Source organism: Branchiostoma floridae, chromosome 10 (genome assembly GCF_000003815.2).
Source record: "Branchiostoma floridae strain S238N-H82 chromosome 10, Bfl_VNyyK, whole genome shotgun sequence".
Taxonomy (NCBI): Eukaryota; Metazoa; Chordata; class Leptocardii; order Amphioxiformes; family Branchiostomatidae; genus Branchiostoma; species Branchiostoma floridae.
The window spans coordinates 19086435-19114362 of NC_049988.1; the positions used below are offsets into that span (position 1 = coordinate 19086435).

At 39.8% G+C, this 27928-nt stretch overlaps 2 protein-coding genes across 5 annotated transcripts in view; both read left to right on the forward strand.

Annotated features, from left to right (window-relative positions):
• LOC118424622 (late secretory pathway protein AVL9 homolog) overlaps positions 1-11465 on the forward strand; it is a 17689-nt gene extending 6224 nt beyond the window's left edge. Inside the window, exons 6-20 of one of the 2 annotated variants that reach the window (XM_035833264.1) lie at positions 230-296; positions 527-567; positions 889-927; positions 1154-1223; positions 1718-1863; positions 2882-3127; positions 3813-4025; positions 6407-6541; positions 6974-7112; positions 8045-8062; positions 8401-8481; positions 9310-9427; positions 9888-9941; positions 10376-10476; positions 11300-11465. In XM_035833264.1, coding sequence (XP_035689157.1) covers positions 230-296; positions 527-567; positions 889-927; positions 1154-1223; positions 1718-1863; positions 2882-3127; positions 3813-4025; positions 6407-6541; positions 6974-7112; positions 8045-8062; positions 8401-8481; positions 9310-9427; positions 9888-9941; positions 10376-10476; positions 11300-11385 — 1554 coding nt within the window. In that variant the 3' untranslated portion in view covers positions 11386-11465. The remainder of the gene's footprint in view (positions 1-229; positions 297-526; positions 568-888; positions 928-1153; positions 1224-1717; positions 1864-2881; positions 3128-3812; positions 4026-6406; positions 6542-6973; positions 7113-8044; positions 8063-8400; positions 8482-9309; positions 9428-9887; positions 9942-10375; positions 10477-11299) is intronic. The other variant, XM_035833265.1, reaches the window with a different exon arrangement.
• Positions 11466-14884: 3419 nt separating this feature from the next.
• On the forward strand, positions 14885-27502 carry LOC118424320 (ORM1-like protein 3). Of its 3 annotated transcripts, XM_035832864.1 has the most exons (5): positions 14885-15044; positions 16926-17001; positions 21858-22050; positions 24081-24235; positions 25438-27502. In XM_035832864.1, exons 2-5 carry the CDS (start codon positions 16967-16969, stop codon positions 25571-25573), a joined length of 519 nt encoding a protein of 172 aa, XP_035688757.1. In that variant the 5' UTR covers positions 14885-15044; positions 16926-16966; the 3' UTR covers positions 25574-27502. The 3 variants fall into 3 exon arrangements, with proteins under 3 accessions (XP_035688757.1, XP_035688758.1, XP_035688760.1); XM_035832865.1 differs by lacking the exon at positions 16926-17001 and having other exon boundaries at positions 14893-15044; XM_035832867.1 differs by lacking the exons at positions 14885-15044; positions 16926-17001 and adding an exon at positions 19657-19879.
• Positions 27503-27928: the final 426 nt, after the last annotated feature.

Sequence of the window (27928 nt, forward strand, 5' to 3'; positions counted from 1 at the left end):
CCATATACAGTTGCTTGAGTAACTATTTTGGCGTATCTTATTACCTGGATGTCTAACCTACATCGATGTACTTGACTTGTTTTCAGCATTTTAAATATAAAGCATAATAGTGCTACTAGCACTTTGTTTCTTCTTGTCAATCATTATGTATGTTTTGCATGCATGCATGCATGCATGCACATGTGGTTCGGTCTTTTTTAACTGACAATTGACTTTGTCTTTTATTCAGGAACTGCATGACAACCTGTCAGGATTGCTGTGCTCTGATCTCATAGATGGTCCACAGGTTTTTATAGGTAAGAAAAATGTATGTTTTGCAGCAAAAAAATGGATTCTAACAGTTTTAAGTAATCTGATACAGTTTTAAGTATAATCTGTACTTGATAAGTTGTTAAATTTTGTTATCTGGGATACTTGTCAGTTACAAAGAAACTTTGTAACCAGAAAGATCAATTAATCAAGAGAACCCTATACATACATTTTGTGTAATGTTGCCATTATGAATATATTGTGTCTGTTTTCATAGGACTCTCTGCAAGAGACCTGGTCTTACGTTTTAAACATAAGGTAATTTTCTTTCATGCTTAAAGAAAAACATGTACAATGCCTCCTTGTCACATTAGTCAGATATCTTCAAGTAAGAGTTTGATATTAACTATATACATTTGATTTCTTTTCTAAAATGTTATAGATTTTCTGATGCTTTCCTTGTGAAATTTCACATTAATCTTTCGAGAACAAATTCCAGAGATTTGCTTATCTCATTATACATTAATGGTAATTAATGTGTAATGTCAAAATTTATTAGTTGAATAGACTTATTAATGACTTGACTCATTGGACATAATTATATATTTGTTGTAACCCTTAACTTTACTTTTCTTGCAGCTTTTGGTTATTTTCAAGTTGCTGCTATTAGAAAGAAGGGTGAGTAAAGAACTCCTCAATACGATATTCTAGAGTGGAGTGGATAAATCATAAGAGCATTTATATCAGTTACTGTAGATGATAAACATATCAAAACATCATAATGCAGCCTGCGTCCAGGTTCTGTCATTTCTATCTTTTAGACATTACAATATTTATGCAGTAGTATTGAAGATCAATGATAGACTATTTATCTTTTCAACAAATGTTTTTTTTCCATCTGCAGGTTTTATTCTACTCCTCACCAGTGGGAAGACTGTCCACCACTCTGCTGTCCCTGTTATCTCTCTTCCCAGGTACGTGTAGTAGTAGACGATCAAGATTGGAACCCAGAACCTTTAGATTCTAAAGCCTTACCACAAGGCAAATGAGAATTTAGAGGAAGCTTACCAATTAATACACCAAAAAGCAGTTACTCACAACAAGCAACTGGATATTATTTTGGAGTTGCTTGTAGTAAAAAAAAAAACACATGGCGTCCTGGAATGGACTACATGTATAACTGCTATTTGATGTATCTTAATACCTGGATGTCTAACCTGCATGGATGTAATCAGATATAGCCTCAGAGGGCTTTTTTTTTGCAAGTTGTCAGTTTTACCTGCAATTGACAAAAATGTCTGAAATTCTGCTTGCAATCATATGTTGTAGGTAATGGCAAAAGATTTCTTGATTTTTTTCTTTGCTACATGTAAATGTAGGTGCTGATAGTTTATTTCATTTTTTGTTAGCTTTCCATATTCCATATTTATTTTTATGTATTACATCTACATGGAATTTGTTGTTACAGGAGTAATTCAGCAAGGCCTGTCAGAGTCCGTCTCTCACAAGATCGGCACCCAGATCTCAACCGAGCTCATCCTCAGCGACTTTGGTATTGACACTGAAGAGTATCTGGAGGTCCAGCTATCAGCCGTATCCGGTTCCACCCCCGAGGTGTGTAAAGAAGTCGAAATGTCTCTTCCGTCTCTGTGCAATAGACGGCACGAACTCTGTACAAAGTTTGGTACCTCTTTGCTGAGCTCCTCGTCTTTCTCAAAATGGCTACCGCCAAACCGTGTGAGCCTGCATGGCAGAAACCTCAGGTCCAAACACCAGATAACACAATTCCACTGTAGAACTGCTAGGTATAGGAAGACTACACTACCCTACCTTGTCGACTTGCTAAACAGTTCATAGTGCTAGAGGTATAAATAAGCTTTGGATGTACACACAGTTATTTTAAAAGTGATTATTGTTATGTTTTATAATGTTTGGAATTGTGCACCTATTGTGCACCTATTACTTTTCATTTTAATTGTAACATGTTTAAAGCATACTGCAATTCAGCCGAAGAAATGAAGGCTGCCATTGTATGTTATTGTTTGTCGCTTGATGCGAAATAAAACCATTCATTATAAATGAGAGGGAGGCTGGTACTCGGTAGAAAATGACGACAGACACTCACTGGTTGCCGTGGCCGAGAAACGATCTTTATTCTTCTCTCTCGCATCCTCTCTGTCTCTGTGTCCCAACTCTCTGAACTGAACCCCGATCTCTCTGGTGTTCCTTCTTTTTATCTCCTAGCTGGGTCCTGAACAAACAAATTCTTCCCACATGTACTTGACAGGTCATTAATTAGCTGTGATCTTCCCTTTGTTCTTCCTTATCTCATCTACTCATCAGCAAAAATACAAGATGTTTATCAGTTTCTGTTGATTTCTAAGAAACCTACCCAAGAATCATTCTAAACAGATACTGTAAATGCAGAAATGTTCGCGGTTTTCATGGCGACCACTTCACCACGAACTTAAAACCACCGAGAACATTTTTCCATAACAGTAAGAGACTACAGTGCATGGTGCTACCACGAAATTAAAACCACCGCGAAAAGTCAATTTTCCCGCTACCGCGAAATTAAATCCCCGCAAACTTAAATGCATTTACAGTATTGTCGATATGGACTCTATTACAGGTGCAGCCAAAAACCACAGTATCAGAGGAGGAACTCAAGAGAAACCAGATAGACATTGTCGGGGAGATTTTGCCGAAGGACGGCGGCTCGGCGGTTATCCTCGCGGCACAGGAGAGCAGCGAGAATTCAGCGGAACGCGATGAAGACGCGGACCGATCTTCCAAGACGTCTACAAGTACGTACAGCACTGCTTCCGAGCTAACGTCTCCGACCAACATGAGCGGGATCAGCAGTGATTGGGAGAAGGTTCGTAGTACTGTAGATTTCATTTTTTGAGACTTTTTTATCATTGCAGGGACTTAATTTCACATTACGGGGGTAGAGGAGGCTTTGCTGCATTTGTAGTAAGCAGTTGAAACAATTTTGTAGAACATTACCAACATGAGCGGGATCAGCAGCGATTGGGAGAAGGTTTGTAGTACTGTAAACTTGTTTATTGAGGGCCTAAATTGTAATGGTAGAAGAGGAAAGGAGGTTTTCACAGTTTTGGAAGTTTGCAGTTGAAACAACTTTGTAGTACAGTGAAAATTAGGGATTTAAAACCGTTTTTTTTGTTGCTGGGCTGGTTGAAAAAAAAAATTGACCAAATTTTGGACCGTTTAATGTTGTTCACATGAAGATAGGAATGTTAAAATACCATTAGTTAAGAGTCGGATACTCCACCAAACAAATTCCTTTGTAGCAACATGGACCATTGTTTTGAATCGCAATTTACAAGTAATTTCCCAGACAATTGGGTCCAGGTTCAGGTCTGGTCTTTACCAGATCCTCTGGACCTGAACCAGACACAGACCTGTACCCATCTCTTCTTGTAGGTTTACTTGCACCGGTTATGACAGTTTTAAGTTTACTGTTTGCAAGTAGTCATATTCTACCAATCTTGAATGTGTACAAATGATGAACAAAATCTTAAACAACAAATATTTCACAGGTGGAAAAAATGGAGGTGGAAGAGGCAGAAAACGAGCTCAAGGCCTTGTCCAGCTCGGAAAACGGGCTGACGCCGCGTAGCAGCGATGGAGGGAATGTGGGAGACACTGGAGGGATGATAGAAAGTGACGTGACGCCGAAGTCATCGCCGATATTGTCCCCGAGTCCTTTCCCTACTGACGAGTTTGGCTTCCCCCTTGCTGTATTCACAAAGGTGAGGAATGATTTTGTGAGCTGTGTTGCAGTTGGACTCATTCTTATTACTTGATTAGGGCCATTCCATTTAAAGGTCTTATGAGGGGTATTAAGGAGTATTTTCCTTCTTAAAGAAGCAACAGTTTCTTTGTCTTCTTCCTCTTCTTCTTTATTTCTAGACAATTAGGTCATTGCACCATGTTCAAGAGCATATTCTTGTCAAGTTATTACGTCACAATAGTGCAAATCTAAGTTGCACTGACATGACATGTTTACTAAGCTCAGACAGAAACTGTGTAGGGGCCAATCAGCGCCCTCGTCCAAAATTTGGACGATTCCAGACGTTAGAGATGTCAAGGTTCCCAGACAGAATAGCAGAGAAGCGACAGTACAGTGAAACCTGTCTATAGGGGTCACTCAAGGGACTGACCAAATTTGGCCCCTATGGGCAGGTGGCCCCTATAGGCAGTATAGCCAAAAAGGTACATTTCACCACAAGCAATAAGTGACAAGGCATTCAGCTTCCACTGAGATACACTGTCTGAGTATTTATTGACATATTATTAAGGTTATACATTTAAACTAAATATGAGTTTAAAACAAACAGTTTAATCAAATAGATTTGTATTACTACTACTGCTCCCTTATTTCTGTATAGTCAAAATGTCATTAGCTATTAACAGAGAAGACAGTGTACTATTTATTTTAGACATTAACACTAATCTGAGTCCGACCGACACCTGCTCCGAAATCAGCCGCTAGTTGACGGGGGGACTTGCCGGTCTCGGAACGCCGAATGACCAACGTCAATGCGTGTCCCTCGGGAGTCGAAGCCTTCGACATCGTATTTCTGAGTCAAAACTGACAGACATTTGCTTGGTTCTCTTGTCTTTTATACAGTTAGAATTGTCTGAACACGAAGTCAGCGCCGCCATTTTCCTTTGTTCCTCGATCTGACTTTTCTGGGTAGCTTGGGTCACAGCGCGCGTCTTCGGCGACTTTGCCAATCGAATAGACAAATCGTGTAAATTCCGCTAGTTGCCGGCAAAAATTAGACGTTCAATCACTGCTGATCACAAGTTCATAATCATTTCTAAACATCAAAACGCCACAAAAACTTTCACTTGTTCAGGAAGGCTCGGCTTGACTTGTCTGCATGCGCCATTATGCCAAGGTGGTCACCTCGAAATAAAACTGTCTCTACGTAGGCTTATTTCTTTGACAAAAATCCAACTTCGTCTAGTTCTTACATAAATAACGTTGATTTAATTGATTCTTATCGTTTTTATACCATAATCACTGTATTTTGTGCTATAAATCAGAATTCTTGTTGCCACATTTTACCTTGGCAAAAATGGAGTCGTCCACTGACCCCTATTGACCTTGTTTATCTTCTGAGGCGGCGCCATCTTGGAAAATTTACGCAAATACAATTCCGATATTTTTGGCCCGCGGAATACGAAAATTAGACCATCGTACATGGATTTCAAGAGCCTATAACATCAGATACATGAACGGACGGTCTACTTGTAAAATCTGTCGATATATTCTTTCAGTCTGGACAGAAATGACGATGTAGAGAAGGGTAGAGTGCAAAGAGTCTGAGACGAGAAAAACGCCAACAACACGTTGGTGGAAAAACTTCGCATAAAATCACATAATTTTGTAAAATGTTTCTTTATTCAATGTTTCCTTCGTAAATCGTCCAAGTTGAGCCTACATTTTGCTGATGTAGTGCAGAAATTGAAAAAAAAAGTGAACCCCGCGTGGGTTTAGCGCGGCGTAACGCGGCCGGCCAGTCGCGCCGGTGACCGCTATCGGCAGTGTTGGCATAGCGGCCGGACTGAAAATCGGCTGGCCGCGACCGCATTCGACAGGTGACCGCTATAGACTATTTCTTAATGCTTAGGTCAATGGGAAAAATCCAAGGGACCGGCAAAAAGTGACCGCAATGGCCAGGTGGCCCCTATACTCAGGTGACCCCTAAGGCAGGTTTCACTGTACATAGCGTCATAGCGTATAATTGTGCTTTATGAATATGTCAGAAAAGAGTTTCCATATTTTGAACATCTTAATGCAACGGATAAATTTCTATTTTTGATGTGCCTAGATAAACCCTGTATATCAAACATTATTTTTTCCTATATCTACACCTGTACAAAGAAGCGAGAAGATGTTGACCATCCTGTTAATAGCTTAGTACCTTCAATTAGTTAAATTATATCTTGTTGTCTCTGCATATGTCTGTTATGTCTGTTATCGGTGACCTGTACCTAGCCCTTCGAGGCATGAATGTACATAAAGGTCTTTCATTCAATAAACATCGGAGCAAACTACTATCCTGATGGTACACAGGCTAGTTGTATATGGAGTCCTGACACATTTTTCTCTGCCCCCCAGGGCTCAGTTTGCCACCCATACCTGGCCCTCCAACACCACGAGCTTCTGCAGGATGTCAACATCAGGAGTTTTCTGGTCGGCGCCACCAACATCCTCTTCAAGCAGAGAAGACATCTCACGGATGTCATCGTAGATGTAAGTAGAGGCAAAAATTTTTTTCCAAATAATTTCGTCTGGTTGGTAGGCCATAGGATATAGGAGTTTTCTTTTGCACAACCAGTTAATCTCACCTTAGCTGATCATGATGTCTGTCAGACATCTTCCTCAGAGCTTCTAACTTGAGTTCTGCTTCTCACCGCTATATGTAGCCGATGTAGGTGGCGATTTTGTGACAAGGGTCAAGAGCACAATCCCAAAATGGGTAAGGATTAGTCAACCCCAGTAGTGATGAACAGGGAAGAGGGGGGTACAAACTCAGCCACGTTTGGGATTGTGTTCTCGTCTCCCAATACTGTTCACTAGACAGAGTGGATAACTCACTGCCTTTGCGGCGTCAAAAAGGCTATGGAACTACCTGTACCTACAACAGTTGACTTACACAATGAGATCTTCTCTTGTCCTTTTCAGATCGAGGAGGATAAGATTGAAATCTATGACGCAGAGCTTAGGAAACAGCTCCATCTCCACACGGCTGACCTCCGCTTCGCTGACTTCCTGGTCAAACATGTGGTGGAGGAAAGAGACGACATCTTTCTGGACGGAACTGGTAAGTTCTAAAGATCTAAAAAAAATTTGTGTTTTCTTTCTCAGTCCTGAAAAAATAGGGATCGGTAGGTATACATAGGGATAATGTTTTAGGCTGGCCAAAACTCTAGTGAGACATTACAATACAGTGGAACAATCTGAAAGTAAACTGAATGGGTAACTGGTAAGTTCTAAAGATCTAAAAATAATGTTGTGTTTCTTGTGACATCTCAGTCCTAAAAAAATAGGGATCGGTAGGGTAGGGATTATCTTTTTCTTGTAATATTTTTTAGGCTGCCCAAAACTCTAGTGAGACATTGCAAATAAACTGAAATGCATGAGGACACTTGTCATTCATTGTCAAACTTTAATGTTGTGCATAATACATATATCCTTCATTAGATAATAAAAGCAGTATTTTTACTTTATAGGAAGCAGGCTATAAAAATTCTAACTGGAAGCTATGTGACTCCACTGCCCACCCCCCAAAAAAGTTTAGGGTCGGCAGGTTTTTCTAGGGTAGGTAGGGAAACAGGAAACACAACAGTTCTTTTCTAGACCTAATTTAAAGTGTGGTCTTGATTTTTTTCCTTTTGTTGTGGTGGCTTTGTATATGCGGGGCTGAAATTGACTTTTTTCCCATGTTGTTAATTTTTGTTAATCAATCTGTCATTTCAAGCTTACGAAATTACTTGGTTGTGTATAGAGAACTTTGTCATTAAGGTACTTCCTGGTTTAACTGTTCAACATGGTAGATTATATTTGAATATTTGTGTCATAGTCAATGTGAACACAGTCTATGAATATTAGTACCTTTTTTCTGATTTCCAGTTTTGTCATTTCACCCATTGACAAGTGTTACACTCTTCAAACGTTGTAGAACTTTTGATGTTGTAACTTATATTTTTGTCTGTGTGTTTGTGTGTGTGTTTGTTTTCTGTGGCATCTGTCTAGCTGAACAAAGTCATGTCGGTAAGTTTTTCTAGTCACCACGTGTATGTGATCTTTTTTTTATGGTAGCATGAATTTTCACATTGTCCGCTCATTTGCATGCTATCATTGTGTACAGTGACTACCGTAGTGGGTGTGGGTGTCCTTGTATCCCTTGTGGTACCCATAGAGGTCATTCTTGGGAAGTTGAATCAGTTTGGAGTCTTCCAAAGGTTGTTTAATAATCATGATTGCTTGTATGTTGTGAAAACATCCTGTCAAGAGCCCTTTTTGAACCTTTCTTAAAGTTTATTCATGAGAAACTCAATATTGTCCAGCATAGTCATTTTTAAGATTATTGGTCTTGTTTTCCGTTCCAGGCTGGGAGGGAGGTGACGAGTGGGTGCGTTCCCAGTTCTGCTTGTACCTGCTGTCTCTCCTGTCTACCACTGAGAATGGAGGTTAGTATTTAGTACATGTACATTATGACAGCGTACAAAACCTTTTATTGGCGACGCCTCAGGGGCTAGCGTAATAGTATAGTGTGTGTCCATTTGACAAGAATTCACAAGATTCCGAGAAATTTTCCTACAGGCATGTCAGGAGTTTTAGTTGTTCTTGTTGGACTGCCCCCCCCCCCCAAAAAAAAACAGACCTGAAAAAAATTAGTGTACCAGATCTTGGGCCAATTAGGTGCCCACACGTTTTGGGGCTTACCGATCCAAGAAAATAACAAGTCAGTGTGAAGTAGACTTTATAGTCATTTCTACCAAGTGTCTACAATTCAACTTAACGTTTTATATATGAAGATAGGATTTTAAAATGCCAGTAGAAGTTGGATACTCCACCAAACAGATTCCTTTGTAACTGTGCAAAATGGAACGTTGTTTTGACTGTCACCCATTCACAAGTTTTCTCAGACAATCAGGTACAGGTTAAGGTTCTTCTGCTTTTGACTGACTATTTTGGTCCTTTTTTTTAAAGCTCAAGAGACGTTGGACTGGTAAAAAAAACAGACATGAAAAAATCAGTGGACCGGATCTTGGACAATGAACATTAGACACCCGATTAGACAGTGAACAGATTATATCGGCAGGCGTCCACACTTTTTGGGGCTCATCAGTGGAAGAAAATAACGATTGGAAAGCAGAGTTGTTTACGTGAAGATCGTATTTAAAAACACTCCACCAAACAGATGTTTTTGTAGCAAAATGAACCATGATTGTTGGACTTGCTGGAATTTTTGACTGACTATATTATATGCTCCTTTTTCATATCTTGTTTTAAAGCTCAAGAGACGAACTACCACGACTTCAACACCCAGTTTGTGGAGGCGTACAAGACGACCCACAACTATCGCCTCTGGAAGGCCACACTGCATGATGGGATTGATGCAATGCACACTGGGTATGTCACCTACGGTATTATGGTATCGTTATAATTCCTCAGCAATTTGAAAAGATATCTCGGCTGTGTCGTTCACCCGACAAGCACGCTACTGGAAGAGGTCGCAGTTCTTAGTACGGGGCGTTAAGCCGTGGCTCACTGTTTATTGTGAAAAAAGCCAAGGGAATTACCTCAGCACAATGTCAATGAACCTGTAAATACTGTTAATATTTGTCTGTTGTCTCAGTCAGGACTTGTGGAAGAGTAGCTCATCCATCCATTGAGTTCATTAAATCTAGAAAATTAATCACTTTCCAAAAAAAAGACATAACCATTCTTAGTCACTCAAAATGTCAGTCACTGTTGGAAGATAGAGGATTGTATCTGAAACGTGTGACTTCTAATAGAGTTTATTAAGTTCCTAGATTTATTTTTTATTACAGTATGGGATGTTATAATTTGTTTTTCCTTTCTTCTCCAGGCACCCATTTATGGGCCAGTACAGCGCAGCGGACATCAAGCTCAGATTGTCCCAGTAAGTCGCTTCTTCTGTCTGTCTTCTGTCAAACTCAGAACGCAATGCTTAAGACAAAGCCTAAATGCATTTTCCAGAAGTGTAATGCATTCCTGATAGTGTAATGCATTACCTTGACTCTGTTAACGTTCAATACAGGTGTTCCCAGTTATCACAAGGGGTATCTGTCTTTTGGGGTGCCTTCCTGTATTGTACATTGTATGACTGCAATTTAGTCTTTTGACTACCACCTTGTACTTTGTGTGTTGTTGTTGTTATCTATTAGAAATAAACCAGTTCTCTCTCTTCTGTTGCCACAGATTGTTTATGTACAAAGAAATTTGTTATTCAGTGACTCAGCAACCTGATGAAACTGTTCATAGATAGATCTTTGTGTTGGTTTTAGTTTGATTTATTTGCTAGTTACTCTCTCTTTTGGTTTCCACATTTCTTAGCGTGATGCAGAACACTGAGAGAGGCAAGCGCCTGGGAACAGCTGTGGCCAAAACCGGGCAGGCGGTGAACACAGCCGTACAGCAGACGGGGAAAGCCGTGGGTAAGTAAACAATGTCATAAAGCTATTCAAAATGCACTACAAACCCCAATTTGCGACATTTGGCAGCAGAAAAGATGCGAAAGCTGCCAAATGTCACAACTTTGGGTTCATAGTGATAACCCATAGCTTCAGATTCTTTGTGTCAACAGCCCTCACAACAGGACTACCTTGCCATCTAATATGGTTTGACGTGTTTGGCTTTTGTGGCATCATTGTGACGGTTAGGTTGTTTGGTGTAGAGCACAGAAGTACTGAGTTTGAATCCCCTGACATGCTACTAGTTTTGAGCCCTTGGTAAAAGCACTTGAAACAAATTTCCTCAAGCCAACCAAGTGTAAAAGAGGGATGGGTTATGCCTTCCAATACCATGCCCTAGACACAGTGGATAACAACCCAGTGCCTTTATGGCCTCAGAAAGATTATGGGACCCCTTCCAAAACTCAGTTCAGTAGTCAAAACTCACAAGAAACACGCCCAGCAGAAGAGGAGACATCTCCCGTGTGGCAGGTCCTTGTGTTTCTGTGGGTGGCATAGTTGGTCAGGGATATTATCAGCTAATGATTCCAGTGGGTTTTGCATATGTATCCTTCTGTCATACATTGGTATCACAATAGAAAGGTGTTCCAGTATGTCTCTACTGTATAATACAGGTGTTTCTGTGGGTGGAGTAGTTGGTATTAGCTAATTATAAGATTCCATTGGGTTTTGCATGTGTATCCTTTTGTCATACATCGGAATGATCACATGGAAAGGTGTTACAGTATGTGTCTACTTAATGACCTTTATACCTTTTTTTTGATTGTGTGTCCTTCTTCCCTTTCAGGAGGAGCTCTAAACCAAGCCAAGTCAGCCATGTCTAACTGGTGGGCAAATCTCAACCAGGACTGGAAGGCTCCAGAGGGGGAATAGAGTAGTTACATTTTCCTCCCACCCCCAACCAAATGTATACAACAGGATTACTTCATAAACCCCCTTTCCACCCCCAACCAGTCAACATGATTACTTCAATCATAAACCCCCTTTCCACTAGCTAGTAGGGGATGTGACCTAGTCTCTACCAGACTCTCGCCTGGCCAAATCGGGGTCTTTGGCCAAGTTAGGAATAAAAGCCTAGTACAAGTATGTAAATTGTATCTCTGTTGTATACTTTGTCTGACCCTTGCCTCTTTTGTCATGACCTCAATGAAAAGCAGCCTGCAGGCCGATTTGAGCTTTCATGAATAAATAAAGGTTCAAACAAACAAGTATTAGGAGTTAATTGGACTTAGAGTGTTGGCCAACCTGGCGCAAACTGTACTCCTCGGCCATCTTACTCCTCTGGCGTGTTTTCTGTCTTATTTGGCCAATTCTTAGACTACTATTTTCCAGCGACCTGTGGAGCCTGGTAGAGGCTAGATGAAACCACTGAAGGACCACTAATATTTGACAAATTTCATAGATATTAAAGAAAAACATGTTTTTACATTTTATCCATTTTGTGTGCTTTGCAGCCTTTTAAGTCATACTTTTACGTTTTTATCATATTCAAATTATGAAATCACACAGATCCAATCTGTTTGCTGCATGGTCACTCATCAATTGCCATCTAGTGGAAAAGGGGGCCTTAGTAAGTAGCATACATTCAAATTGTAAATAGTATATGGAAGATGGTGGTAATATTTAGAAGTGTCAACTAAACTTGCCTTTCCCTGTAGGGGTGTCTAGAATGACTTTGAACTTGTTCTGTTTCTGGTTGAAGTTGCTGTTAGTTGGTGAAGTTGTCGTATATTCTAAAACTGTGTTTTGACTTGGTGTTAGATTACAAATGTTGTACATTTGTGCTTATTATTATGTATTATGAAAACAAACGGTGCAATATTATTATACATTTGCTCTTGGGATGTATCTATACAAGTTTGCAAATGTTCCATATGATATTTAAGATCAACCCTAAGAAAGAGTCTCATTGTAGAAAATTTTATGTTGTTTTGTCTGAATGTCTGCAATAGCAAAGAAAGGTACATACATACATGTATTGAAATACAATGTATAGTACCTACATTGTATGTGTAGCACTTATATAAGGGGGAAGGTGGCTAGAAGCAACAGGTTAAAGTCTGTGGTATTACATGAGGTGACTGTGAAAACTGGGAACATAAAACCATTACAGTTTTGAATTAATTTATAATTACTGAGTTACTGGTTTTGCTTAAGGCCACACCAAATTTATTTGTTGCTTCTATGAATGGCAATATTTAGAGGTTTGTAATAGCAAAACCTGTATTATTTTTTTCTCGGCAATTAATTTTTTTTCAAAATTAAAAAAGTGGACAGGCGTATCCGAGAAGGCAGAAGTAATTTTGGTGTGGCCTAACCATTGGCCACTTCAACGGTAACTTGTTATGTAACCCAAGAACAACTCATTTATAATTAATCATTTTCTTTTCACTGAGGAAGGAAGGCGGATGCCTTCCGAAACGTCTGTATAAAACAAAGTATCCAGAAGTAAAGATTTATTCGTCTTCATTTTAACGATTCCTGGATGTCTAACCTTCACAAACGTAACTGAAACTGCTACATGTAGTTAAGTTAAACGCTTTTAACAAGCGTCTAAATGCGAGCTGCAGTATTGATATTTCCGTGTTCATTATGCAATTTTTATTCTGAACTACGCAAAGTACATGTATGATCGTTGATGTTGCACATATCCAAGATCTGTTTGGTTGTAAAGAATATCTAATAGTATATAGTATATATAAATTTATAGTGCTATTGTTAGAAAGTGGTCGGTTGGCGGTGCTCGAACCCCACTGTTACACTATTAGTATCATATGTACATGTATTCAAATTTTCTGAATGATCTGTTGCATGCAAGCCTGGGTTAACCCTATTATTAAGTCCTCTGTAGTAAAACTGCTAGCTCAATTTCCTGCTTGCTACATGTAACATTGTAGTTACGTAGGAAGAGAAATGATTGAGCCAGCAGTTACTATGAAGGATAGTACCCAGTAGGGCTGGGTATTGGTACATGGTACCGGTACAAAACCGTTTTTTGTTATTGGACCGGTCCAGAAAAACCGGACCTGAAAAAATTAGGGGGACCAGGATGTTGGGCCTATTAGAAAATTAACAGATTATCTTATCAGGCATTCACACGTTTTGGCGCTTACAAGTGGAAGAAAATAACAAGAGTGAAGTAGAGTAGAGTTTATAGTAATTTCAACCAAGTTTAACAGTCAATCGCACAGGTGCAAAAATAAGCGCTGTAGGATTCTAAAACGCCAGTGTAAGTCTTATACGCCACCAAATTTCTTTGTAGTGAAATGGACCATGTATGAGTCATACTGAGTCAGGTTCAGGTCCGGACCTGGACCTGATCCTTTGGACCTGAACCGGACCTGGACCTGAATTTTCTGTACTGGTACCCACCCCTAGTACCCAGGCTAGTTGCATGTACCCTTCATCAAACAAAGGCAGATTTTAGATTTGGCTGTAACAGTATTATTATGTATGCTTCAGTGCACTACATTTTTTTTTCTTTCTAACGATACAAATTCTCAACAAATGTAGTGTGCTTTTCAATGGGAACATTTTCTGCCAAATAAGTTTCTCCGAAGCCATTTTTGTTACAATTTTTTTTTTTTTGGTGTATATTGTTGCAAAGGCAAAGATGTACTGTACATTAAACTTATGAAAATATCTACCTTGTGTGTACTGAAATAGAGGTGTTGGTCCCAACAATGCATTTTGTATTTGGCTATGTTTTAGTGTGTCTTACAGAAGAAATACATGTTTGATTTTAGTGTGGAAACAGCAAATCCCCTATGTTGATGGAGGAGTTAAAAGTATAGGTATGGCATCTTAAATTTACACAACTTTTGTTTGTCTGCAATATTAGTCATTGTACCATATTCACAATTTAGAAAAATGTATAATACGTTGCCAGACCACATTATGATGTATAATACCATTACCACATCTATTGTGAACCTCAGTGTGTTGGTCAACTAGCACTATCATAGCTGGAAATACCCTCAATAAAATGCATAAATCACTGTAAGTCTTCAGTTACTTTCTTGCAAAATGGTTATGATAATAATGATAATCTTTATTGCATATTCATGCCCGAAGGCTAAATGCACAGAAGGACCACATGTGGTTTTATGGATGCAAAGGCAAGACTTAACTTATAATAATCATCTGGTGTGACAGGTGTTACGTGTAAAAATGCCCCTTTTCTGATTTATCTATTTAAAATGCCCATGAGACATATCTTTGATACGAATCAAGTACACTGAATTTCTCAAAACGGAACAAAATCTGGCGGTAAATGATTTATAAGTTCATGAAACAGAACTGTATCTTGCCCGGTTAGTTATGATAGACCTGCACACCCCTACTAAAAATTGGTTTGTTCCAACCCGGAAGTGAAAGTGATTGTTACGCGTGCATTCTGGGAGAACGGAGACGTGGTCACCTGGGAGGTTACAAATTGCGTATTCAGTTCTAAATCTCAAGAAAAACGTCTTCAAATCTTCTTCTTTCCTCGTTCCTGGCCGACTGCATCGCTTTATGAGATAGTACGAAAGGTAAGAAGTCTGCAAGTAGAAGTAGAGACCACGGAAAAGGTTCTAACTTTTCTATTTCGCTAGAAAAACAAAAGGTAGCGACTCGCACAAAAGATGATCCCACAAAAATATTATGTGTACACATTTTGGCACCTCCATTTTAGGTCATATTTTTTACCAGGATGTATATTTGTTGTGTTTTTTCTTATCCCAATATTGTTGTGTGTGTTTGCTTGCAATCCATTGTTTCTAAACCTCTTGCGTTTGCTTGAGTGTGTCTTCCTTCGATCCCATGTTTGTTGATGCTTTGTCAGATTTGGTTGTTACCTGAGTTTAATCCCGCACAAGATTACGGGTTTCTGGCTTTCTTTACACGATTAGAAGCCACTCAGCAAGATTATCAGGAACAAGGCATAGCTTGGTAGTCCTGAGAGAGAAGAAAAGGGAATATATGGTTGCAATTTTTTGTAGGTTTATAATCCCTTTCGCACTTTCGAGTATGCTTGTACGGCGAGAGGAATAATAGTCTAGGTAATGAAAAAGCCCTTTCACAGAGGTCAGAACGCATGTGCGGCGACAAGAATTCTAGGTAATATGTCAAAGGGTAAGGCCCTAAAAATGATAACAGCCCTTGTCTCGACCATTGTGACATTAACAATGTCCAGATGGGTTTTGTTTATGTCTTTTTGCCTTACCTTTGACATATTACGTAGAATTCCTGTTGCCGCACATGCGTCCTGATCTCAGCGAAAGGGCTTAAAGGTGAAGGCCCCTGAGATGTACACAGTCTCGTCTCGACCATTTCTTCGATTTGCGTAACAATGTCCGGAACATACTGGCGCCTGCAAAATGGCCGAATGTTTACAACTTAGGGGCTATCACCTTTGACATATTACCTACAATTCCTGTTGCCGCAAATGCGTACTTGGATCTGTGAAAGGGCTTATTGGATTGACAAAAAATTATTGTAATCTCCAAACAGGTGTTCATGGTTGGATGCTACATGTAAATTGTTAGTTCTCCAACCAGTCCCTTTCTGTGTTGAATTGCCTTTTTGAAACAGAAACCAGCATCTAGGAAAACATTTTGACTTCTTCCAACATTTGTGTGAAAATTAGAAAAAGGGCCACTAAAAAAGATATCCTATTCTGAAGTGAAAAAAAAAAAGAGTGTTTTCAAAGAAGAAAATCTTGATTGTTCTCCCCTGTAGTCACCCTGGAGTGTGATGAACTCATTACCCTGCCCCCTAGGGTGCCTACTGGAAGCCTGAAAATTGTTGAATACAGATAGGAGGGTCTATCTCTGGTGGACACTGAGATAAAACTTCGTAGCATACCTAGCGTCATATGACAGCTCTGTTGTCCCCTGACCAAATTTTAGATGGTTCATTCAAAGACAATTCAATCTCTGCAACTGGATGAGATTCTAAGGTTTCTTCTAGACATCTATCACTCTTCTGCAGCACCACTAGAATGAACTGGGAGAACCAGACAATAAGGGCTGTATGCAAAGTATGACTTGTTCTGCCAGTTCATTCTAGTGATGCTGAAGAAGAGTGATGGATGTCACTTGAGGTGTTCAGGGACTTCCAGAACTTTGTGATACATTCTGTATCAGATTCTGTAATCTGTATCTATATAGCTGGTATAACCGCCCTTCGGCGTAACACTACAGCTTCGCAGGCAAGCGGTGTAATTTGTTGTGACTGAAATGATTATCCTTGACTATTGTTTACCTAGTCTAGATGACTAAATGTCATAAATGTTAGGTTATGCCCCAACATGCCATTTATTATTTTTCCTTCAACATGAATACGGTTTGTGTGAACCCTGTGTATTTTGTACGTATACCCCTGTTTTAACCAGACCACTGTGTTGATTTTGCCCCCCTCCCCACCTTTAGCTGAGCTGTAAGAGAAAAAAGGTTAACCAACAAATGAAACCATGGATCGTACGCAACCCAAAGGTTTGCCAACAAGGTGAGGATCAGTACCGTGGCCCCGTAAGCGGGGCGCGCCTTTTTGTGTGGCACGTGTTTGGCACTAACACCTCACCAACTTTGGTCACTCTGTCAGGACAACTTCTTTTGATAATCATTTTCCCTCACAAATTTTTGCCTGTTTTCTTTATTTACTGTTTTGGTTCTTTTAGTTTTACTCACCTAGTTAGGGTCCTCCTTATTTTGTTTGAACCTTTAATGTAATGCCTGAGGTTGCTAATTTCTAACCTTAGGTCTCAAAGTAACATTTCTATAACATAATATCATATAGTATAGGAGTTTTTGGTGTGACTTTGCCTAAATAAGTAATTCCTTGATTGTCTTTGGTGATTGCACCATTAAGTTTGCAGATCACTGCAATTTCAAGATACAGTTTAAAACTGGTACTCTTTTGCCGTCAAATAAATGTACTTTTTAAAGGTTTTTTAAGATGCGAAGAATGACTTCAGTTTTCTTAATGCTAACTCCCTGTCACCTCTTGTTTGATTAGAAGTTAACAAACTTGTTGTTTTGATAGAATGAAACTTTATCAGTGTTGGAGTTACCATAAGACAGGGTAAAAACTTTGTTCTAAGAATGTAACAAAAAAGATGAGTGCAATTCACATTTCAAACACACCGTCCGAATCTAATGTGACATTGCAGACACATGACATCAGGACATCAGCTAATTGGTAAAACTTGCCAGGAAGTTTATACCACCCACCACACATACACTCATGCAGCCCCATAGTTAATTGTTTATTTGTTCTTGAATTAATGAGCAGACTTAGCATTGGTTAGCCTGATGGTTTGTAATTGTTATGTGTAGTTTGGAGTCCCACAGGCATACGCCGCATAGCATGTTCCATTTGTTTTATTATGTTAAGTTGAGAAATTTATTCAAAAGATTAAGATTCATGTAGGCCCACACATTACAGGATGCAGACATAATAAGACTACTGCCAGTACTGGTTATCTAAATAATCTCTTTGTTGTGGGTTTACCTTGCACTTTGACATCAATAACTCATTTCTTTCAGAGGCTACGCCCGTGTTTGCCTACAATGTTGACATTGTTTCGTCTGTAAATTTGGTCAAGGCTGCACCTCTTTTGATAGGGATAAATCAAAGCATATAACACCCCCTGAGTGTATCTCCTGGCTAAATAAGATAAATGAGTCAAATGAATGAGTCATCAGTATGGCATTTCAGATAAGTCCAAGGAGATTTTGCTTGTTTAGTTCAAGTCCTTCCTGTAACAGATGGTGTGTAGGGCACATCTCTGTCTGAAAAGCCCTTAGGCCACGACTGCCCTGGCTGTCTCCAGGACCCAGAAATTTGTCTTTTGGGACATCTAGAAAAACTTCACCTTTTCTGTCCCCAAAAGCTGAACTTCTTGACATGAAATTGAAGAAAATGTGTTTTCATAGGCTTATATTTATAACGAGCAAGGAAAATGAACATCTTGTGCCCCATAATGATGAGTGGGATGGGAAGAAATATAGAATTGTAAAAGCTGGAGATACCGTAGCCCTGTGGGCCACACAACTATTGGCAATCACTACAGCTGAGAGCTAATCCACTGGTAGTGGTGTTCAACTCCCATACTCTTTCCCAAATGCTGACTGCTACTGAGTAAGCAGAGAAAGCAGTATATACTCATTCGTGAAGTCTTTGGTATGACTCGGTCTGGGATCGAACTCACGACCTACCGAATGCAAGGTGAACACTCTAACCACTCGGCCATTGTGCCCATTCCAGCCCATAAAAAAATAGTGAACTCAAGTAAAACATCCTTGGTTGCACTATTTGTTTTTTACAGCCAAGAAATGATTGTTAATAGTTTTTGCAAATTTTCTTTAAAGACCTGATTTAAGAGTTTTTGATATACCCAAAGAACAGAGGTTTAATAAACTGTAAACAGTTTATGCATTTACATTTGTAATTTTGCATTTCTTAGATCAAAAACAAGTCATGTCACTCATGATCATGGCTTATATGTTTCCAACCATCATGCACTAAATACGTCTATATAAGTACCAAGTTTCCAGGATATCCTTGTCCTCTTTAAAAAAATGCTGGTGTGGAAGAGTGCTGGTGTGGAAGAGTGCTGGTGTGGAAGAGTGCATACTTAACCATTGAAAAACGTGTGAAGTACGACACTTTGTTATGACTGCAGCAGGAGGTCTCAGATCACCAGCTTTGTCTCTTCCCTTGTGAGTGGTTAATCAGGGCTCGAAATACCACCTGCATATGCAGGTTAGTGCAGGTAAAATTAGAGCTGTGCAGGTATTTCTGTTGCCTACCTGCACCTAAACTGCACTGGTCCATGTACTGGCTTTTAAGTTTTATACAATCATTAATGTACTGTCATGTACAATGTAGGTGTACATGGATAGTTACAAGATGCATTGACTTTTACCACCTATAAAGTATAAAAGAAAAAATAGCAATGGTTTCTGAACAATTTTAGTATGATCCATACTTCCTAAATTCATAGTGGTGCAGGTAAAATTTGTCTGGTGCAGGTAATTTTGCAATGTAACCTGCACCAGTGCAGGTATGCAGGAAAAAGTATTTCGAGCCCTGCAAGTTCTCAGCTTGCTAGCTTTATCTCTCCCCTTGTGAGTGGTGAATACTTGACCCCACAGTCTAAAGTCTGCCTGGAGGCACGTGTGACATTTTTTCCCATTCATTACCTCAGTCACATTGTTGTACTGTGTGTTACAAAGGTGCGTTCAGAAAGGGGATTGGTCAAACTGCTAACTCAATCAATTCCAGTAGCAAGTTGATTTTCTAGCTTTGCAAAGCTGAGACTCTGTTTGGTCGGAAGTGTTGTTTTTTTGCAGTCCAAATACTGGTAGAAGCTGGACTGAAGGTGGGTTTTCAGTTGTTGATTTGGGTTACAAATTAATTTGTGTGTTGAGTAAAATACATTTGTTTGTATGTGTGTGTGCCTACCTTTTGGTGCATTGTTAAAAGTCCCAATGCACTTATTGGTAAGTGTGGGGGTCCTGCCTATTGTATGCAGGCCAAAACATGTCCATATGAATTCAATGTACTAAATTCGAGACCTGATACACATTCATACTATTATAGTATTGATCAAGAAGGTTTATTTGTAAGTTCTTACTTGTGGCTTTTGCAAATACATGGTAGAGACATATGTGTCAATGGATAATAATTAACATAATTGTAAAAAGAGACTACTAATACTGGATTATTTGTGTTGGTTATAGCTAGACAGGTTGGGTTTGACTTAATTTTTTGGAAGCCCAACCTTTTTCAAGCATTTACCCCTCCCTGTAACACCTCCAATTTGCTGCCAACAGTACTGTTAAGAAAGTTATGCCAAAAAGCAATTACTCAAGCAACTGTGATATGGTTTTGGAAACGGTCAGACGTTTCAACTGGCAGTTTTTGTCAGTGACACCAAAGTGATCTGGAAGAAACAGGTCTTATATACTCTAACTATGAATGAAGACAATTTTGGATGTCTAATAGTAATAGGAAACATTGTATTGTAAAACAATTTTAGGCTAATGTTAGGAACGCTATCCTTTTTGTTTGTGCTAACTAAAAAGAAATGGTAAAAGAGTCACCAAAGTTCAGATTGCAAACCGGGTCAGTTGGTTTTACCAGTAATTAGTTTAAAGTCTTGTTTGTTAGGTTTTTCACTGGTAGAAACAAAGAGGCCTAAGTTTTCTTGTTGTATGGTGCAAAATGAATGTATTGTCATCATGTACAACTGTACACTGTTGTTTGCACACTGCAAGGCTTCCCAGGTGCTAGGTGATGTATTAAAAATCACAATACAAAACAATGTTTATTTGCTGGATGTCATGAGTTGTATGTAGAAGGATGCTAATGCTAGTCCTATGCTGTTTCAGGTAAGAGAATTGTGGGTTTTTCGAGTCTCTTATCTGTCTCTGTTTGTATTTCTGTGATTCCCAACACGAATAACCAAGGAGCTTTTATTATTTTTTTTATCAGGTAAAATCTCCTTGGTACAATGCAACATTGCTGCGCACTCTGACTCAGAGCTGTATTTACTGTAATTCCTGATTTTTTCACTGTAATGTTATGTTCACTGTTTTCACGGTGACGACTGTAACGTGAACTTATCATTACCGATAAAAAATAATTCACAGACTTTTTTCATGTGCACTTGCCTCGACAGTGAACATATAGTTCCGAGAACAAGTTCAATTTTCTCAGACCGTGAAAATTTGGTACCGTGAAGATAAAGTGATTTACAGTATTTTCTTTTGTCTATGGTACTGTACTGGGATGGTCAGAAAACTGTACTAGTACGGGGAAGGGAGTGAAGTCTGCCATCTCTGATCTTGGATATTGGAGTTTTCTTTTAAGTCTCATCTGCTTACATTTTGCATGTTCCTTTGTCTCTCAGAGTCAGACTCCTTCCTCAGAGCTTCTAACTAGAGTGTTGTTTCTTGTCACACAAAAACCAGTAAGTCCCCTTCGCTGGTTGAAACACAATGTAGGGGTCCAAATCACAGCATAAGGGCCAAAATCACAGCGTAGGGGATCCAGATCGCAGCATAGGTGCCCCCTATGCTGAAAAGGACTAACAAGAACACTGATCTCTGATTGTTCTTGTCCTTGCAGAGTGCCAGTGGGCACCATGGGTGAAGTCTGTCGTCTCTGTTATTACCCTTACAGAGTGCCAGCAAATGCAAGTACGTAAGGGGGGTGAAGTTTGCCATCTCTGTTTGTACCCTTACAGAGTGACGACAATACGAGTAAGGGGGTGAAGTCTGCCATCTCTGATGGTCGCATACCAGTAAGAGAAAGGGGGGTGAAGTCTGCCATCTCTAATCGTTCCTCCCTTGCAGAGTGCCAGTGGGCACCATGGGTGACGGAGGCACGACCTACAGCGGGGTGAACCCCAACGCGGTGTGGCTCAACAGCCGCGGCATCTGGCTCTCTTACGTCATCGCCGTGACGATCCTGCACCTCGTTTTGCTCAGCATTCCGTTCCTCAACGTGGCGCAGGCCTGGACGCTTACTAACGTCGTACACAACATCGTGAGTTTGTTTGTTTGTTTGTTTGTTTGTGACCAATATCACTCCCTCAACGTGGCGCAGGCCTGGACGCTTACTAACGTCGTACACAACATCGTGAGTTTGTTTGTTTGTTTGTTTGTTTGTGACCAATATCACTCCCTCAACGTGGCACAGGCCTGGACGCTTACTAACGTTGTACACAACATCGTGAGTTTGTTTGTTTGTTTGTGACCAATATCACTCCCTCAACGTGGCACAGGCCTGGACGCTTACTAACGTCGTACACAACATCGTAAGTTTGGCATAACCAGCGTGCAAAATACCCACTTGCACACTTGCACATTGCAACCACTTTTTGCTTGGTGCAAGTTACTCAGGTTGCACAGGGTGCAACTTAGATTTTGAGCCTCAGAACTCGATTTTCTTGTCAATTTACTTGGAAGAAATAAATGGACTGAGGCAGCTCCATTTCATGTCAGCCAAACATGTCTACTATACATGTATGTACAGTGTATAATTATGTATTGTACTTTTCTTTTCAGAAATTAGTGAATTGTAGGTGGTGCAACTTGAAATTCAGTTGTGCAACCTATTTTTGCCCCAGGTTGCACACTGTGCAACCTGGCTCAGAAAAGTATTTTGTACACTGATAACGCCAGTCAGGCTTTTAGCTAGGATTTTGATACACCTTGGGTCTAAATTTCTTTGTGATTCAGGGTAAGTGATATTGTGGGGGTGGGGGTGAAGGGGGCAGGGATAAACAAGTCCACTAGCCCTATTGTCCAGGGCAAGTGAAAGTGCTGTTCGGGCAAGTGCATGTCCTACCCCACTTGTCCGATCGGGCAAGTAAGATTTTTCCATTGATTTTAGTGCAATTTTGATATACTTGTTACTTTTTACAGTCATGACATCAAGCAATTGTCTACAGAGAATTCCATTGCTGGAAGTGAAAATGCATATACTAGTAACAGTGACATTTGAATTTTGGGCAAGTGAAAAATTGGTTCGGGCAAGTACATTTTTTATGTGCTTGCCCAATAGGACAAGTGGATTTTAGAAAACTTGTTTAACCCTGAGGGGGTGGAAGGCGTTGGCATCCACAGAGTTTTCGAGGCCATATACATCAGGGCACATTTGACCAATTGCTGATGTCACTTGCAATTTGCAAGGCTGGTGCACATGTTGATTAGATCACGTGTCTGAAACTCTTGCCAGTTTACGGTGATTGATCATCAGCATTATATTGATCCTGACGGTTACTTTGAACAACAAAGCTGCATCTGCTGGAGCCGCCTCACACGTTGCATACAGTTGCCCCTGTGAGACTTAGTGCTCCAGTAGACGAGAGGGTGGAGAAGGAATTGCACACCCCTCCTTCACCATAAAAAGTCATGTGCAGGTCAGACAAACAGGCAAATAGCCTGTCTGCCTCCTCATCTGTCCAATCGACAGGAGAAACAAAAAAAAAAAAGATTGATCCTGAAGAGGGAGACAGTGGTGGTTGAAAATTTGATCTGTGTACACCTTTGTGTTGGAAGAAAGGCTAGCATTGTATAGGGTACCGGTACAGAAAATTCAGGTCCAGGTCCGGTCCAAGTTTGGACCTGATTCAGTATGTGAGAACCAGTAAATGGATGATTCTCAAAACAATGGTCCATTTCGCAACAAAGAAATCTGTTTTGTGGAGTATTCGACTTCCACTGGCGTTTTAAAATCCTAGAAGGCCAACTGTCTTGGTACTGTTGACTGTAAAACTTGGTAGAAACGTCTATAGACTCAATAGAAATTTGTGAATGCCTGATCATATAATATGTTCATTTTCCACTAGCTTCAACATCTGGTCCATCTAATTTTTTCAGGTTCGGTTTTTCGTTACCGGTCCACTTCATTCATTCATTCATTCATTCATTCATTCATTCATTCATTCATTCATTCATTCATTCATTCATTCATTCATTCATTCATTCTTTCACTCACTCAATCAATCAATCAATCAATCAATCAATCAATCCATCAATCAATCAATCAATCAATCAATCACTGTTTTCCAGGGTAACTACATATTCCTGCACATGCTGAAGGGGACTCCCTGGGAGACCAACTGGGACCAGGGCAAGTCCCGCCTCCTCACGCACTGGGAACAGATCGACTTCGGCGAGCAGTTCACAACTACCCGCAAGTTCCTGTTCCTGGCGCCTGTTATCTTGTAAGTAACTCATGTAAGAGTAAGCCTGGAAAGTTTTAGCTAGGATACACCGTTATAAAAATAATACGGGGCACACTAGACGCACTTATACTGGGAACGGATCGACTTTGGCGAGCAGTTCACAACTACACACAAGTTCCTGTTCCTTGCGCCTGTTATCTTGTAAGTAACTCATGTAAGAGTAAGGCTATAGGGCACAACCCACCATATGTGCAATTTGTCCGTCGTTTTTTGGAGGCCACGTCCGCCACATATTTCTGAAACGTTCAGGCTGTACAGAGCAGGCGCGTTGCCTGTACTGGCACGTACAGGGGGCAAATCCGCAGCCCGATAGCACACAAAGTTTTGCCTGCACGTAAATTTCTACGGCCTGTTTGCGTGCTTCAAAATCCATCGGGTTCCCTATGAGTTTGTTCGGAGGCGGTACTTACCACTTACGGATCCCAAAAGATTGCCCACGTTTTGGCACGTAGACAGCACGTATTTGCACGTACGGCGGGTTGTGCCCTTAGCTTTAGCCTGGCAGACTTTTAGCCAGGCAAGCGTCCAGGCGTCATTTGGATGCTCTGTTGTAAAAATGATAAGGGGCAGACTAGATGCCTGTACACTGGGAATAGATTGAATCGGATCGACTTCGGACAGCAGTTCACAACCACCCACAAGTTCCTGTTCCTGGCGCCTGTAAGGGCTAGCCTGGGTACCATCCAAGTATTTGTTCACTCTGATGTTCTTATGTGTATGTTAGTTCTATTTTACTTGAATAACACTATCATACAGACTTAAGGTGTTTTGTTCATTAGTTTTCACACCTTTTCCTTCCTCCACAGATTCATCCTTGTGAGTTTTTACATCAAGTACGATTCAAAATAGTATCAGTACTCCAACATTACAAGAACAAACCCAAAAAATATTTCAAGAAATCAAATTTTTTCAGTGAAATTTTTCAAGAAAAGATTTTTTTGACAAGTGTGGTCATAATTGTCTGCACATTTTCACACTTTTTTTCCTCCCCCTTCACAGATACATCCTTGCGAGTTTTTATACCAAGTACGATCCGATATCTTTTGATGGTACTTGAATGTTCAATAACAGGAGAAGGGTGTATATTTGGTGCAAATGTATACATGATTGTATGTTAATTGAATAATACTATCATGCTTGTGGATTATACTTTGGTTTCACACCTTTTCCTTCCTCCACAGATTCATCCTTGCGAGTTTTTACACCAAGTACGACCCGCTGCACTTCATCATCAACCTGAGCACCATGCTCCTGGTGTTGATCCCAAAACTCCCTCAGCTTCACGGGGTCAGGATTTTTGGCATCAACAAGTACTGAGGGCCGTCAGGGAACGATGGGGGTGAACTGAGGACAAGCCTTGAAGAAGTGCTTCTGGAAAAGTTTCTTAAAAACTTTAATTTCCAACCCAAACATTGGCCTTGCCCAAATTTTCGAGTGATCAGCTCCAGTCTTTGTCAATGAATGAACAATCCACTGCTGTCGTGACGTCACATTATGCAGATAGAACACGTGACTTGGTGATCATAAGTTGCAGGAAGTCTGTGGTGGCCACCCTCTCTATTTAGGGATGGTTGTAAAGCTCTTGAATGTTCATTCCTTGACAAAGACTGGAGCTGACCAGTCAAAAATGTAGGCAAGTCCAATCTTTTGTTGGAAATTACAGTTCAACTCCTTCCAGAATGACTTCTACAAACACAGATGAACTTTCAAGTTAAGTTGAAGAAGTGTTGATCACTTCAAAGATATCTTAAGGGTCTTAAGAGACATTGTTAAGACATGTACTGAGATCCAGAGAAGAAGTCTTATTATGCACAACATGATATAAACCTTGTCACTAAATGCTTTGTTTGTGATGGACTCCATATTGCATATTATGCATTTCTGTTTATTCTGCTATTGAAAATATACAATTTACAATCATAGTATGCATTGATAATTTGATACATTATAATGTACATGTGAGTATTGATAAGGTTATGAAATTCCATGGTTTCTTTTGTGTATGAGTATTATATAAGAAACAGAGAGAACAGTATTTAACTGGTTTATTAAAAAAAGGATGCTATAGGATGACTATAATTTACCATACTAGGTTGGGGTGGTATGATATAACATGGTATGCTATAAAATCTAGATTCACTTTCATTTCAACTATATGTATTCCATAATATATATATCCATATATGTGTGAGTGCAGGAGGCATAGTTTGTAAAAGTGGAAGTGTGATTTGACACCTTTGAGGCATAAAAAAAATTTCCGCGACGATTTTTCCACTGTCGTGCTAGCCTCACTCATACAGCCACATTCACTTTCTGTGTTATATTTCAAGTCTTTTTCTAGGAAGAGAAATACATGTTTTCTTGTGTCTCTTCTTCTTCTCCTGCCATTCGATCAAAATGATTCAAAGCATCCTTTCTTTCTTGTATCATTTGAGGACAAAGAAAACAAGACGATAATGATTGCATTTTTACGGTTTTCAGTTGGTGCTTATAATGGCAAACGCAAGTATTATTTCTTTGTGATATTGTTTTGAATGCATGATTTTGAGGAACACTGTATCTGGTGGCAGTCAACTTGATCCAAGGGGTAACTTTACATACAAACCCCTCCTTGATACATGTACATTGATTGTTTTTAAAGAGGGTGTTTGGGGATATCAAATCGTGGAAGATGGTTTCAGACTACAATATTTTAAAAATCATCATCATTTGAAAATATGTTAAATTACGGTATTTACTGTCATTGACAGTGGTTTCAAACTGTAATATTCTGAAAATATTGCCATCTTAAACCATTGTCAATGACTTGATACCTGTTAAATACAAATGTCATCAGTACAAGAGATATCAATTAGGTTACCCCACGGATATAGGTGCACTAGCATTACACATTATTATCAGTGCTATCATGGTATTTTGCATTTTAGTCAAGCCACAGGTTTTGAAGCACTGCTGTCAATTTGAATTCTCGTCACCCTTGTACACATTATCAATTATATTTTCTGAAAAGGATGTAATAATAATGCTTTGATTAGTATAGGGTGAAAGAAAACTGTATATAGAGAAGACTTGGCCATTCATAGGTTGTGGTTGACTAGTAACTTTTGGGCAGAGTGTCCATGATTCTTGTATGGTGTATTCACAACTCATAATGCGAGCTGCCTCCGAAAATAATTTCATCGGCTCGGTAGAACTTTGGAGTTTTCTTGTATACTTCCAGTAATGTCTCGCTTACGTTTTGATGTCTGTCAGACATCTTCCTCAGAGCTTCTGACTGGACTTCTGCTTCTCGTTGCTATAACGTTACATGTATGAAGACAATGTAGGTGGCCCTTTGCGGTGAGAAGCAGAACTCCAGCCGGAAGGTGTCTAATAGACTGGTGGGACATTACTTGTAGTTGTACTGGCAGGGTTGGACAAGTCCACTAGCCCTATTGTCCCGGGCAAGTGAAAATGCTGATCGGGCAAGTGCATGCCCTACCCCACTTGCCCGATCGGGCAAGTTAGAGTTTTTCCATAGAGTGAGATTTTCATATACTTGCTACATTTCAGTCATGGTCAACACAGAAAATAGAGCCAATAACAATGATTCCATCAACGGAAGTGAAAATACATAGAAAAATGTCATTTAAATTTCGGGCAAGTGAAAAATTGGTTTGGGCAAGTAGATTT

Coding starts and splice junctions, on each gene's coding strand:
- LOC118424320 (XM_035832864.1), top strand. CDS start 16,967: ATGGATCGTACGCAACCCAAAGGTTTGCCAACAAG. Junction 17,002..21,857: donor CCCAAAGGTTTGCCAACAAG/GTGAGGATCAGT, acceptor CCTCCCTTGCAG/AGTGCCAGTGGGCACCATGG. Junction 24,236..25,437: donor TTCCTGGCGCCTGTTATCTT/GTAAGTAACTCA, acceptor CTTCCTCCACAG/ATTCATCCTTGCGAGTTTTT.